This window comes from Mus musculus, chromosome 4 (genome assembly GCF_000001635.26).
Source record: "Mus musculus strain C57BL/6J chromosome 4, GRCm38.p6 C57BL/6J".
Classification (NCBI taxonomy): Eukaryota; Metazoa; Chordata; class Mammalia; order Rodentia; family Muridae; genus Mus; species Mus musculus.
Window position 1 is genome coordinate 58,342,212 of NC_000070.6, and position 15,197 is coordinate 58,357,408.

A 15,197-nucleotide genomic window follows, 5' to 3' on the forward strand; every position below is an offset into this window, starting at 1 on the left:
TTTGCTATGTACTAGACTGTTAATTCCCCAATTGAGATGCCCAAGTACTTGCTGTTTTCTTGCCCAGTCTGTTTCCATCCCAACAACCTATTCATTTTCCTGGCCACATGCTAATGATCCATCTGGCCGCATGGCAGTCTCCTTCTTCCTCCTCTCCTCTCCACTTTATCCCTACCTGAGAACTGCAGCCTGATAACTGAAACCTGCCTACCTCTATTCTTCCGAGGAATTGGCTGTAGCCACTTTTATTTAACCAATCGCTTTAAATTAGGGAGCAAGATTTATATAGCATCACTTGGTATATGTGAGGATCTGCTCATTGAAGGGCTACTAGCTCTTGGGGACCAGTATTTGAATGCATAGCAGCTCCAGACCTAACCCCCAAAACCAAGGCTGCCAAACAATCCTTTCACACATAAGGCTTTGAAAATATGTGTGATCCAAGCGACTGGACTTGCTTGCTAACAATTCTTTTGCCTTCTTTTGAAGGACTAGGGAACATAGTGGTTAAAAGCCATTGACTTTGATGTTGGACCAACAGGGTACAGATTCTAACCCAAAACTGAATAAAAAATGTTGATAGTCTTGGGCCAGTGGTAAAGGTGCCTGCCACCAAGCCTGATGACATGAGTTCAAAAGCTACACCATGAAAGGAGAGAACCAACTCACACCCTGCCACCCATGCCATGGCATGGGCATGCCCACGAACTTACAAAAAGAAACAAAAATATAATTTAAACAATTTAAAAACTGTAGGCAGTGTTTACTATAGTTAAATTAATGACTAATGAATAGGCATTTGTGTAGTTAATCTGTCAAATCCATGCTAATATATTGATATTCTGGCTCTTTAAGAACACTTGACTTCTGGTTTGAGGGTCCAGAATGTTTTGTATGCTGTGCCTCAGAGTGCCTTGGCCTTATAAACCACTTTTCTTACTACACATCTATCAATCTGATGCCCATTTATAGAGAAATGGCCAGATGTTATAGAGTCTAAAACTTCTCACTCTTGTCGCAGATTGGGATAAATTGTAGAGCATCTATGAAGAATGTCATCAGTTATCCATCATCATCTTACCAACCAGCTGAAGCTGAGTGACGTGAAATAATAACTGCTAGTACTCACAAGTTAGTGGTCAACTGAGGGTTTTGCTGATTTGAGCCAGGATTGGCAAACACTGAGCTAGTCTTGCTTTCATGCCTGGCAGTTTGGGTGGGTCTTGGCTAGTCCAGAATATCTTTCTTTGTATGTTTTGTGGTTTGTTGCTTTTGTGTAGACGGGACATATCTACTTCATCCCCCGGTGTCTTAGTTAGGGTCTCTATTGCTGTGCAAAGACACTGTGACCGTGGCAATGCTTATAAAGGACAATGTTTAATTGGCTTACTGGTTCAGAGGTTTAGTCCATTATCATCATGGGAAACATGGAGGCAGACACAGTGCTGGAGAAAGAGCCAAGAGTTCTACATCTGGATCCACAGGCAGCAGGAAGAGAAAGAGACAGCAGTCCTGGCTTGAGCATCTGAAACCTCAAAGCCCACCCTCAGTGACACACTTCCTCCAACAAGGCCACACCTCCTAATAGTGGCAGTCCTTATGAGCCTATGGGGGCTGTTTTCATTCAAACTACCATATCCAGCAAGCTCTCTCTAGTTTATCCACAGAGCGACCCAGGGTCCAAAATAAAAAAGAAAGCAAGCCACAATGTGCCAGTTTTGTACGTAATCTCAGAACACATCACTGGCTAGTCTAGATCAAAGGGTGGAGAATGAGAGAGGGACTGAGGACTCATAGTACAAGGACATGGGCCTAGGGACAGGGAGCTTGTTTCTGTATTTGCAGTTCTCCCCATGCCTGTTGATCATACCAGGCAACCGATGTGGTGTCTTAGGAGAGGGTAATCTAGTTCTACCTTTTATTTTGCCTACACCCACCAGGTTTCTTCAGGTTCCATTCAAGAGAGTGTGAAAGACCGAGTGATTGACTCAAGACTCCAGCTCTTCATCACAAAGCCAGGACTCTACACATGCATAGCTACCAATAAGCACGGAGAAAAGTTCAGTACCGCAAAGGCTGCAGCCACTGTCAGCATAGCAGGTAGGTGCTGCGTGTTTACAGTGCTCCAGAAGAGGGGGCAGCTGGCACTCCATGGCATCTGGAAGGGAGGCAGAGGTAAAACCCCCTTCATCACCCCAGTCCCCTTGAAGCTATTCCCTTGTTCATTTTGACACACATGGGTGATCGAGACATAGATTTTGACTTTGTTGCATTAAAAACAACATCTTAACATTCTTGTTCAAGTGATGGATACCAATTTACAGAACCTTACTTTTCTCTTTCCCTCCCTTTTAATTTCTTTTCTTTCCCTCTCCCCTCCCCTCCCTATCTCTATTCATGTCTTTCCTCCCTCTCTCCTCCTTCTTCTATCTCTCTTCCCTCCCTCTGCCTCTGCCTCCCTCGCTTCCTCTCCCCCTCCCTTTCTTGCTCCCTTCTCCCTTCTTGGTTCTTGATTCCTTCCTTCTATCATTCCACCCTTCTTTTCTTCTTTCCTCTACTCTTTCTTTTAGAACCTCTCCTGTCCCCACCTCTCTGGGTTAAGCAAGCTTCCCAAGGCTCTCAGAAAGTTGGTAGATATTTAACATGGCTGAACCAGTTCCACACAGCTGTTCCTTAAGGGCATTTTTACCATGTTTTTTTTGTTTTGTTTTGTTTTGCTTTGCTTTGCTTTGCTTTGCTTTGTTTGTATTTTACTTCCCTGTGTTATCCAAGTGACAACAGGGTTTGCAGGTATTTTCATGGGAAACAGCTGGCACATGTGTTTCTAGGCTACCTGCATTGTGTTGTGAAGGGTTATTTTTAAAAGTTAAATATCCAAAAGGCTTCTGGGCACATTTGTGGAATTGCTAGAGGTGGAAATAATCTGTGTATCAGGAAATGCCAGGCATGTTAGACTCATAGCAGGCCTTCTGTTCAAGGATCAGTCGAGAGGTGTTTGGCCTGACATGTAAAGCTAGCACGGGGCAGACTCAGGGCCAGCTCCTGGAGTCTGCTGTTTCTTATTACGGCTTATTTCTTTGATCTTCCCCAGTGGGGAACTTTCTAATAGTACTTATGATTCTTAATCTGAAATAGAGACCACAGAGTATGTAAGTAGCAGTAGACAAGGCTAGACCTCAGGAGCATGCCCACAAAGGTGAAAATAGACTCCCTCTACTACCTCCTTGTAGGATCTGTCTTTCTATAGGGTCTTTGGTCATTGTACCAGTTAAAGTATACCACTTCTTTAAGCAATGATGAGCCACAAAGTGATTCAACATACTAAAGATAATTTTAAAAAATGATTACCATTTGTACCATACTTTGCTTTGTATAAAGGACTTTGTATGCAATTGTTAAATGTGCTGAATGTGGCCCAGGAGCCTAGAAAAGACGTGACATCCAGAACACAGTGGCAATGGCAGGTGCTAAGAAAAGAGGTCAGTCTGCCAGGGTAAAATTGAGGTCTGCAAGCGTCCTAGTGTGGCACTGGAGTAGAACCAGTTAGTACACACTAGCGATTGCAATTTATTATAAGGAAAGGGTGAGCACATTACACAGGGATATTTCAGGCATATGCATGGATGTTATTTAGCTTGGCTTGTTCTTCCCCTAGATGGAAGATGAATATTAGTGCTGTCAGTCTTCAGAGGGTCCCATGTGTGCAAGTCCCTGGTTTCTTAGTGATAATCCTTGGCTAGAGGTCAAGATGGTCCTTCCTTCTCCATCGCTTTTCTAGATGGCAAGGAAGAAAGGGATTGATACTTCAATGGTGTCCTCCAATCTCCAATGTTATGTGTTTTTCCCTGCATGTCTGTGGACAGATTGTGTGACTGTCGATGCACAAATGGTGGCTAGAAGTTACTGTTAGGGTCTATCCTCCATTGCACCTCCATACTAGGCATTGAAGCAGGGTTTCTCAATTAAACCCAGATGCACAGATTTGGTTAGGCTTGCTAGCCAGCTTGTTCTGAGGATCCCCTGTCTCTGCCTTCTGAGTTTGGGATGGCAGGTGACCACCACACCCACTGGGCAATTCTTGTGGGTTTCTAGGGATCCAAACTCCCTCCACCCTTATTCGGCAAGTGTTTTAACTGCTGAGCCATCTCCTCAGCCCCAGTAGCATCTTCCGAATGGAAATGAGAGTCTTTCAGCCTAACCTGTGTAACTCAACAGAAGACAGACTAGATTTTATTTTTTAGAATTAAAATTAAGTCTGAGGCATTTCTTGGTGATTTCCAGTGACTTCCCTGGTGGAATGAAATCTTACAGACCTTACACAGTTCTTGACATTTCCCCCATGGTCACTCCAGAGTCTGTCAGTTTCCAGTACTAAATGTGATGGGGATTTTTTTCTAAAGGAATACAGCTTTCCTTAGAACTAGAAGGCTTTGGTCTCTCAGCTAAGCAATTTATGTTGGGGGCAGGATGTGAGTTTGGGGGTCTTTGTCAGCTAACACCATGATCGAGTGTGTGTGTGTGTGTGTGTGTGTGTGTGTGTGTGTGTGTGTGTGTGTGTGTGTTAAATTTCAAAATGGGAAAAATTCAATAGGAAACAGGTGGCAAGTTTAAAGATGATATGTGCAACCAGTATATTGAAATCTAGACTTGACATGCACACAGAGAAAACTGTTACTCTTCTCCAGTCAGTGGGTGCTGAGAAATTATACATTTTTAAATCTTCTTTTCCCTTAGGGAATCAAATTCATTATTAGAGCTTTTAAGCAAATTCCACAACTTGAGTGATGTTTAAGGATTAATTACAGCAACTTAATTAGTTTAAACCTCCAGTCTTATTATCCCCTTATAAATTCTCTTCTCCCTTCTGCCCACCGATAGGCAGCCATTCCTTCAGGAACCTGGGAGAACAGATGAAGTGTGGCCTGCTGCTGTTGTACAGCTGGCTCCCTCTGTTCTCACTCCTTTATATCAAAGGAGAAGAGGATTTATAGGGAAAAGAGCAAATGGATTTCCCGAATAGACACTCAGCCCTCTCTCTGATGACTAATAATAATACAGCTAGCAATGAGAAACCATATTCCCAGGGCCAGTAATACATATTAATATCTATCATATATCTTTTCACATACATCTACGTCTATCTCTGTTGTCAACTATCTAACTACCATTTGTCAATCCATCTATCTATCTATATCTATCTCTATCTCTATCTCTATCTCTATCTCTATCTCTATCTCTATCTATCTCTATCTATCTCTATCTATCTCTCTATCTATCTATCTATCTATCTATATATATATATATATATATATATATCATCATCTTGTTCTTCTATTTTCCTATCTGTCTGTCTACTTTATCTATTAACTGCAAAACTTGGTACAATGGGTATTTTCTTTCATGTGTAGCCAGTGGTGCCCATGGCTGCTATTGTCTGAAAAGACTACAGCTCCCTGGACAATACTGTCTTAAACACCTCCAACTCTATTTGTTAATGTAGTTTCCAGTCTCCTTGTAAAAGCAGAGAACCTCATAGAATCTTATAGTGGTTAAGATGAGTGTGTGCTGACTTTCTCTCTCTCTTTCTTCCTTCCTGTCCCTCCTCCGTGGTTTTCTATGGATACTTCTTTCCTATGGACAGAATGGAGGTAAGCATCCATTATTATTCCAATGTTTCATATCATTCGTGGTTTTTATTCAACATGTCAATGATTTGCCTGCTAAGCACTATAAATTTTTTAGGCATTTCTAATGTCCAAAGTCATTTAGTATTTTTTTTGTATTTTTATAAGCTGATAAAAATGAATATAAAGGTAACTAATATCAACCAAATATCTCCCATGTGTTGGATGCTGTTCAGCAGATCTCTGTCAAACAGAGACTATGACTCTCCCCATTTTCAGGAAAGGAACTGAGAAGCTGCACGGGAGACTCAGCTAGAAATGAGACATACAACTCAAGACTGACTCCAAAACTCCTTTATACATGTTTTTCCAAAAGAGTAAAAGAAATCAACTTATAGAAGTTTTTATTTACAGTGGTTGTTTTAGATGCAGAGTTGCTAAAATTGACTTTCATTAAAAATTCTGTGTGGTAATGTGACACAGAAGTTCATCACTGAGAGAAGAGGATCAGAAGTTTAAGACTGGAGTGGGCTATGGAGTGGGTTTGAGGATAGCCTAGATGAAATTGAGGCCAGTCTGTCCTACATGATACCTTGTTTCAAAACAAACAAAGGAATGAAAGAAATTACAGTGTAACAATTAGTTATGTTAGTGGTGTTTAGCTGTCAGACATAGAAGGCAAAAGAAGGATAAGGAGTTCAATAGCAGCCTTGGATAACTGAAATCCTGTCTCAGGAAACCACCACCACCAACAACAACAACAACAACCAAACAAAATAAAACAAAACAAACAGGTGAATAAACAAAACAAACCAAAAAAAGCTTTAAAAATCCCATGTAGTGAAAGTACAGACGATTAATCCATAATAGCAGTAATAACCACAGCAGTTACTGTCATAATACCTGCTCTCATTTTGACATTACAGGGACTTTAGGGAGAAGTATTATTCTTTGTACTTTGTTGTACCAGGATCCAAGTGTGGCAAGAGTTGCCAGACCATACAGGTCACAAAGTGCTAGGTCTCTATCAAAGTTTGGACAGACAAACTACAGAATTCAGATTTATAGCCACTGCACAGAAACTGAGAAGAATATAAAACTCCAGACAGTGATTCCAACTCCATGGAGAAAATAACTCAATACACAGTAAAATGTGGTTCCTTCTGAATGGCATCTCTGGATACACAGCTGTAATGTTCTCCTTGGAGATCGGTTGTTAGCTTTTAAGGGGCTCCCTAGCTCTCGAGGCAGTGCACCCACTCTCAAGAACTTAACAGTGAAACCCAGGGTCTACTGATGGGCCATATAGTACAGGCAAGTAAGAGTTAGGCCATTTGACAATGAAGACACACCAGCAGCCTGTTAACACAACAACCTTCCCAGCTTTATAAACAAACAAAAACAAACAAACAAACAAACAAACAAACAAATAAATAAATAATAAAACAAGTAATGTAAACATATTAGAAATGGAGACACAAAACCAATTTATATACTTCCAAGTCTCTGGAGGCTTTATTTTATTTTTTTAATTTTATTGCACATAAAGATTAATTGTAAGACAATGTAATAATGGAATCATAAATAAAGTAAAATAAAATCCAGGGCTAAAAGAGTAGACAAGTCATCTGCATGGAAGTAAAGTCAAATGAAGCCACTTAAACATGCTGGAAGTTAAATAAATGCAGTCAAAGAACAGTTTCTAACTGGTTGTGGGCTGTGCAGGTCACCCCAGCACCCAGCGGCTGGGGCAGAAGGTCGGGAACTTTTCAGGCCAGCATGGGCAACAGTGAGACCATGGCTCAAGAAAGAAAAAAGCTGCCTGCCCCAGCCACTTTCCTCTTGTGATGATGTAAACACTCTCAAACTCTACTAATCGTGAAAAAAATGGCTGTTTTATAACTTCCAACTTAGAGACTTTTATTGTTAGTCTTAAAATGGTTGTATCTATAGACAAAAAACATCCACATTTAGAAACGTATTCAGAGGAAATTAAGAATTATGGCTACTATTCACAGCTGCTTACACTCATGGATATAGCGTATAAACAACATCTCTATGTACTGATGAAGGAAATTGAGTAGCATCATAGTTTTAAAGGTTGACAATAGCTATGAGGTAAAAATGCAGGATACAAAAATGTATTTACAGTTCAATTATGATATTTCTGCATATGAACAATATAATCTAGTATATACAAATATATAATATATAAAACATCTGTCTAGGACACACATTTTTTTAGTTTAGGAATATATTAATTTTATTTGTTCTCTGAGAATTTCATATAGTGTATTATTATCATATTCTCACCCTGTCCTCCAGCCCCTCGTAGCTCATCCCCCACTCCTTACCTAGTCAATCATATATTCTTTCTCTTAGCTTCTGGGAGAGGTAAAATCAATTTTCACTGGATTTTAGTTTTTAATAATAATAAGCATTGCTTTTGTATACTGTAGCGCATTTTGTATAGTAAACAGCTCTTAACTTGCGCTCGCAGGAAGCACAGGAGGTTTTTCAGGAAGGTCATGTTCTCCTCGCTGAGGACACCGAGCTTGGCAGTTCAGCAAAGTGACATTTGATCAGAACGCAACAGCGGAGGTTGGCAAACATTTTCTATAAAGGGTCAGATATTAATATATTCCCTCAGTGAGCCATACAGACCTTATTAAAACTTCTTAGCCTTTTAGTTTAGCAGAAACCCAGCCATGAAAAGTGTATAAACAGGTACAATTGGTTCCTCTTAAATAAAACTTCATTTGTGGAGATGCAGTTGAGTCTCATGTGGTTCTCACATGTCACTAGATATTCTCCTCTTAAATTTCTACAACCACTTAAAATGTAGATACTATTTTTAGCTCTCAGGAAAAAGGGAGAATCTGTAAAACCCATAAACTTTAAAGCATGAAGGATATGAAGTTTCAGTCAGACATAGGAACAGATTGAAGAGGACTATCACAGGATAAGGTGACTAGTGCTAACATTATGTAGAATATTCTTTTTTAAAAAAAAATCACTAAATAGTTTTTAACTGTTTTTACCACAAATTGTAATATGCATCTGAAATAATATATATGTTAATTAGTTCAATTCAGAGTATCCTGTTATACATGCCATACAAAGCTTCTATCAATTAAATGTTATTTTAAAAGACAAAAATTTTGCTTAAAGACTGAAGAAATGTCATGTATATGCTACTTTGAATAAAGAGTGCCCATCACCGTACCCATAAGTGAACATTTAACTTAGATTTAAGAACATGTGACTGTGAGTTGCTGTATTGACCACACTCCGAGGTTTTAAAATATTATCAAAAATCATTACGTCCTTTTTTGAGTCTACGTATTTCTTTAAGAATTGAGTCTAAATTAACGTCTTGAGTTGCACTTGCTGGCCTCAGCCTTAGCAAGCGAAACACCGTACAGCCAACAGGAAAGAATGAAACCCTGTCAGCTGCTTTGAAGCTGAGCACCGGCTGGGAACCTCGGCCGTCACCTCTGCAGGGGAAATGCAACAGTGGCCATGTAAGGGAAGAGCCAAGGAGACAGAGAGCGATCAAGTGTACCTCAGTACAGCGCAGGGGGGGGGGGGGTCAGTAACCAAACAGGACATAGCTGCCTCACTGGACATGCCTCTGGACAAAGTTCAAAGGGAATAGATGGTGCCTCCTTCATAGAAACCGGAAGGAAATATTTGAAAGTGGGATTCAGACATGAGTTAGTGGAGAGACAAGGGGAAGAGTCACACGAATGTTCCTTTGACTGCAGAGCTGGTCTTCATAAAAGGAGGTGCGGGAGGTACCGGGATCAAACACACCTTCTTACCATTACTGAAGGACGTTTGCCAGGAGGTCATATAGGAACCGGTGCCATGGGCAACATTAACTCTTATTTTTAAGAGACAGTCTACCAGAACATTCCAGAATAATCAGCATTCTGTACAGGGACCTCTGTGACCTCTGCTCCAGTGTTCAAAGAGCAACAGAGCCAGCTGCATGTCAGATGGCCCTATCAGCAGTCCAGGAGCTAAAGAGATACACAGACTCAGGTGGCCAGTGCAAAAGCCCGCAGAAAACTGGGGCAGCAGGAGGGTGTGTTGGAGGCTTTCTGTTCACCTCAAAAACCAGTTCTTGCTGGGAGCAACAGTCAGGGTTTATTATTATTATTATTGTTACTATTTTTGTTATTTTATTATTACTGATAGATTTAGGAAGTCTGTAGACTAAATGATTCAATTTGCTTCCGTGTCTGATATCTAAATTTTGATAGCTGTGGGAAATTTGAGTTTTATAAATATCTTCAAAAAGAAAGAAAGAAAAAGAAGTTAAAATGTCAAAACTGTGACTAGGCAGTTCACAGGTAGGTAAATGGAGTGGTGATTTCTAGATATATAAGATGTATCTCTATAAACATTAATAATGTATATATATATATATATATATATATATATATATATATATATATATACACACACACACACAACATACATATGCTTGGACTGTGAAGCTAATCAAAGCATGTGTGCTATTTAAAGTTTTTATTCAAAACATTTGACTTCCCTCTTGTTCTTTTATTCTTCCTTTGGGGTTACTTGGCTAATATTTAAAAGAAAAAAGTGGGGATTCATTTCTTTAAGTCACACTAACATTGTCCCAAAGATCTGCTAAGGTTTCAATAAGGAGAGCAGGGATTCAGAGAGGATCTGGTAAATAATTCCTTACTTCTTAGGTCATTTCCCTATTTCTGAGGTCATTTTTAAAATCAATTTTCTATAGTGTCCTTTTTTCTTTCCAAAAAAAAAAAAATGTGTTTTGCTTGTGCGATTACAGGAAAACCACCAATGTATCTTGTGTTTTGATGTTCATGAGGAAAACCTAAAACAAAAATTAGTTCATGTCAGTAGTTAACCCTTGGTGTAAGGGCCTGGATGAATAACTCTGAGGTCAGAGACATGGGAAGAATTATCTAACTTTTATATGGAACAAGATTTTTTTTTCCTGATCATATTCATCTCTTATTTTACCGAACTGTAACAACATGTCGGACCCTTTGCAAACCAGGATGCGCTATTGCTTTATTCATTACTATTCTGATTTTTTTTAACTTCACCAACCACGACTCTAAATGTGTGGTTTTTTTTTTCAGTGCTAGCACAGATCGAGTTTCCTAACTGTGTTATTTTCTTATTCAAGGCCTTTTTATTTTAAATATCTGCTCTGAATTAAACAGTACATCAAGATCCTGATGGCAAATTAGTAAATGACCAACCCAAACTGAAACTCTTGGATTTGAATGTTTTGCGTCCCACTCAAACACGTTTATTTCAAAGACCAGTGTTGATTTATAGAGTATCAATTTTTCAATTTCAAATGGTGTTCCTTAACCATTTAAAAGATCACGAATTTCAGTGGATTGGATTTTTTTTTATTATTTAAAAAATTTTATGTAATGATAACACAAAGCTAAATCTTAATAGTAAACATCTAGAATTAATAGTATACATTTAAATAAGAAAAATGATCTAAGTTTTCCATGCAGTTAATGATAGAGGTCTGATGGAAACCATAGGAATACAGTAGACCATGATGTTTCCTACACATGTAAATATTCAGTTAGTACTGTCAGTGAATCTCCGAGTTACCACTGTCCCAATAAACAAGTGCTGTAGTCAAGATAGGAATGTACTAAGCAGCAACCAATAGATTGGTCTTCAAGCTTCAAGCTTTGTCCCTGGGAGCAATTGCTGTGTGCTCTCATCTGTGATCCACGCAATGAATGCTTCTCTTGGATTATACCAGCTTACGTGCAAGAGCTATGTAAGCTGACTGTAGTAAAAACAATCATATCTATGCATAACATAACCAACCAAAATGCCCAAATTCACTCAGCTCTTGACCATCTCCAAACCTTTCCACGATCTTTGTCACAGCCTGAGATATCTAGAGATGGCACGGTTGGTGCTGGAAATGGGGAGAATATTCATAAGAAACATTTCAATACATTTGCCAGGACAGTCTCTATTTCTCTGATGCAGATGTGCTGGGGTGGGAAAAGAATGCATGTCAAGAAACTGCATATGATTGGCGTTGCTGTTCAACACTTCTTTCAGTAAGTCACAGAAAGACAGCCAAGGCTACTGTGCCCAGTACAGAGGGGAGGTGTGTGATGCAGTCCTGGCGAAAGATGCTCTTGTCTTCTTCAACACCTCCTACCGGGACCCCGAGGACGCCCAGGAGCTGCTGATCCACACTGCGTGGAATGAGCTGAAGGCTGTGAGTCCACTGTGCCGGCCAGCTGCTGAGGCTCTGCTGTGTAACCACCTCTTCCAAGAGTGCAGCCCTGGAGTGGTACCTACTCCCATGCCCATTTGCAGGTAAAACTTTGAAAATGAGTGAGTAAGAAATTTCTTTTTTTCCCCCATATGCCAAGAGTTTGCCAGAGAGGACATTGTCATAAGCGGTAGGTCAAACAAATCTTGCCATTCACCCAAAAGAAATAATTAAAAGGACAAAAGTCCTCCCATTATAAGCACAGATGGCAATCTATGATATAAGTATTCTGAAAATATTAGAGTCTGGCTCAGTCAGAAAGTTGTCTTGTACACTACAAAATGAGCTCTGTGATATATGTATGTACACACCCATACACACAAATGCAATTCCCTCCTTGATAAGGACATAGGACACCTGTCATCCTCTCTCTCTCTCTCTCTCTCTCTCTCTCTCTCTCTGTGTCTCTCTCTCTGTGTGTGTGTGTGTGTGTGTGTGTGTGTGTGTGTGTGTGTGCGCGCATGTATACATGTATATGAGCATGTGTATGTGTTTTAGTTTGTATGTGAGTGAATGTGTGTGTGTGTGTACATTTGTACACGCTACACAAACGATCTACTACTGGGCTAAATCCAAGCCCTTAGGTACTTTAATTATTTTCCCTTTTAAATTATTATCCGCTTATTATTAGTCCTACCAATCTTAATTTGGAATTACCCAGGTTTCTCTTGATGCAGTTTGTCCTAATAAACTCAAACAGACATTAATGTCCAAATTCCAGTTAACCCAATCAGTCCTTCTTCAGCATCTCCGATTATTACATGTGTCTCGACCTAAGGGCTGTACCCTGAGGGCAGGACTCTGCTTCTCCAGGGAAGGGCTGGCTAAGGAACCCAAAGCGCTCCTGTAAGCTGTTACAGGAGCTGCTGCTGTGTTCCAGGAGCAAAGCAAGCAGAACCTTGAAGTGTAGCACGTTCCTTTTTGATCTCTGTCCATCAGCCCCGAGGTGATGGCCCCTGTTCTTAGTTTGTATGTTCATTAAATTGTCAACCAACCTTGTTTCTGCATCTTTATTTTTTAAGGTTTTTTTTTTCAATTTTATGTGTATGAATGTTTTCCTGTATGCATGTATGTGTACCATACAAGTGCCTTTGGATCCCATGGAACTACAGTTACAGGTGGCTGTAAGACACCATGTGGGTGCTGGGGATTGAACCTGGTCTTCTACAAGGATAACAAACGAGTGCTCATAACCTCTGAGCCATCTCCCCAGCCCCTATACCTTTATTTTTAATATGAACTTTGAGAGAGGATATACCAGGACTTGTTTCTAATTCATTCTAAATTTGAAGAAAAAAAAAAAAACTAGCAAGAGAGTAGTATTTCATTTCATAGCATAGAACACCGTATCTTTAATGTCTTGCATTATTTAAGGTATATTCATTTCAAATTTGCTTCTATAAGGAAAAACACTTACGATGTGATGATGTTTCAAAAATACAAAATTTAAGCCCCGCTGCAAGTTTGTCTTCAACTCGTCATGATTCATCAAGTCTTCTTGCCTTACACCGTTTCAGAGAGTACTGCCTGGCGGTAAAGGAGCTCTTCTGTGCAAAGGAATGGCAGGCAATGGAAGGAAAGGCCCACCGGGGCCTCTACAGATCTGGGATGCATCTCCTTCCGGTACCAGAGTGCAGCAAGCTTCCCAGCATGCACCGGGACCCCACAGCCTGCACAAGACTGCCATATTTAGGTAACAAAGAAGTTCCTCCAGACTTTGGAAGTTAAGGAAATGTTTACTGTTTCCAGTCAAGGAACGTTTGTACTTAAAGCACCTAACATTTTTAGGCTTTCTAGGCTGTTCTAATAATGTTTTTTGCTTTGCCATTTCTACACACATAATTGCAGAATCCTAATGCTCTCCTAATTGCATAGGCTTTCATAAAGACTCATTTCATTTGTTTTCAAATAAATCAAAGGGCACTTTTAACTGCTGCTTGGATCTTGCTTTATTTCATAGAGGAGCTTACAAGTGTAACATTTTCTGGAATGTATGTGAAAATGGCTAAGGAACATCTCATAGTTTGTCAGAGAAATGGCGTAATGGAAGAAATAATCCTCTTCCTTAGCCAACGATGCAGATTTTTTAAGCATGCAGAAATAAGCCACATGTTTGAAAACGCTGACCTCACAAAACACAACCCAGCCACTGCATGAGGACTGGTTTAGTTTCAAAGACGCACTCTTCACATTTGAATGCTTTTCTGTCGTTCATTTAAACGCTGAGAGAGAAAGCCACATTTCTTAGCTGTAGCTCACAGGGTCTAAGAGGTATCTTAACGCTTACTTAAAACCAATTTTTATCCTTTCCCCCTCAGATTATAAAAAAGAAAACATAACAAGTAAGTAATTTTGTTTGTGCCTCGGAAATTTGTGTCTGTAAGTGGATTCGTGCATGTATATTTACACTACACTTCCCTAAATCCAGAACACAGTGTACTAGGCGAGCATCATTAGCGCCCATGCACAAGTGTCAGAGCGCATCCACTCCCTTGGCTTCTAGCTTCTAAGTAGAACACAGAGAATGTGTGTAACACTCAGGGAATAGAACAAATACTATCTTCCACCTCAAGATGGTTGCCTGTTTTATATTTCATATGTTTGCAAAATCAGCCAAGCTTATATGTAGCCTTCTGATTCTGCAGTCACAATTTTATATTATGTAATTATTTTTGGATGGAAACAAATACTATTTTTTCCTCTATTGAGATGATTTGTGATCTTTATTTGTGACAAGTCTTTTTTTCTTTTTTTTTGAAAATAAGTGTACTGTTTTTTTTTTCTTCATCTTCTTTTGGTCCTTGAGTTATTATACACAAATTCTATATTAATTATAGAACCTCTTATTATTTGACCAAAGGGGGAAAATGAAAAGGACAACGAATCACCTATATTCCCACTTTTCAAAGTATTTTGTTTTAACTCTAAAATTGATCATTCTACTAGTAACAGAGGAAAGTTCTTAGTATGTCATTGGAATCTCAGTTTCTGGTTGTGTCTTAATATGGCATAGGAATCTCATTTTTGACTGTGCACATTTATAAGTAGCTTTTTGAGAGTTTTATACAGAGTTTGATCCTCTGTACCCCTCTACTCAACATTTCCCAGAACAAGCTCCTTTCTTTACCCACCCACCTTTGTGTCCTTTAAAAATGAAAACCTTCAAGACCAACCTGTGCCATTGTCTTTATCTGAAGAACTGGAATTTTCCGATCCTTCTTTGAAGGTGCTCAAATAAACTTGGG

General features: G+C 39.5%; 1 protein-coding gene across 8 annotated transcripts in view; it reads left to right on the plus strand.

Moving 5' to 3' along the window:
* Musk (muscle, skeletal, receptor tyrosine kinase) overlaps positions 1–15,197 on the plus strand; it is a 92,120-nt gene that overhangs the window by 56,483 nt on the left and 20,440 nt on the right. For 3 of the 8 annotated variants that reach the window (XM_006537659.3, NM_001037128.1, NM_010944.2), the window contains 5 exons: positions 1,941–2,100; positions 5,642–5,648; positions 11,733–11,996; positions 13,470–13,645; positions 14,271–14,294. In XM_006537659.3, coding sequence (XP_006537722.1) covers positions 1,941–2,100; positions 5,642–5,648; positions 11,733–11,996; positions 13,470–13,645; positions 14,271–14,294 — 631 coding nt within the window. Of the gene's footprint in view, positions 1–1,940; positions 2,101–5,596; positions 5,649–11,732; positions 11,997–13,469; positions 13,883–14,270; positions 14,295–15,197 lie in introns of those variants that run through there. The other 5 variants (XM_006537661.3, NM_001037129.1, NM_001037130.1 and 2 more) reach the window with 3 other exon arrangements.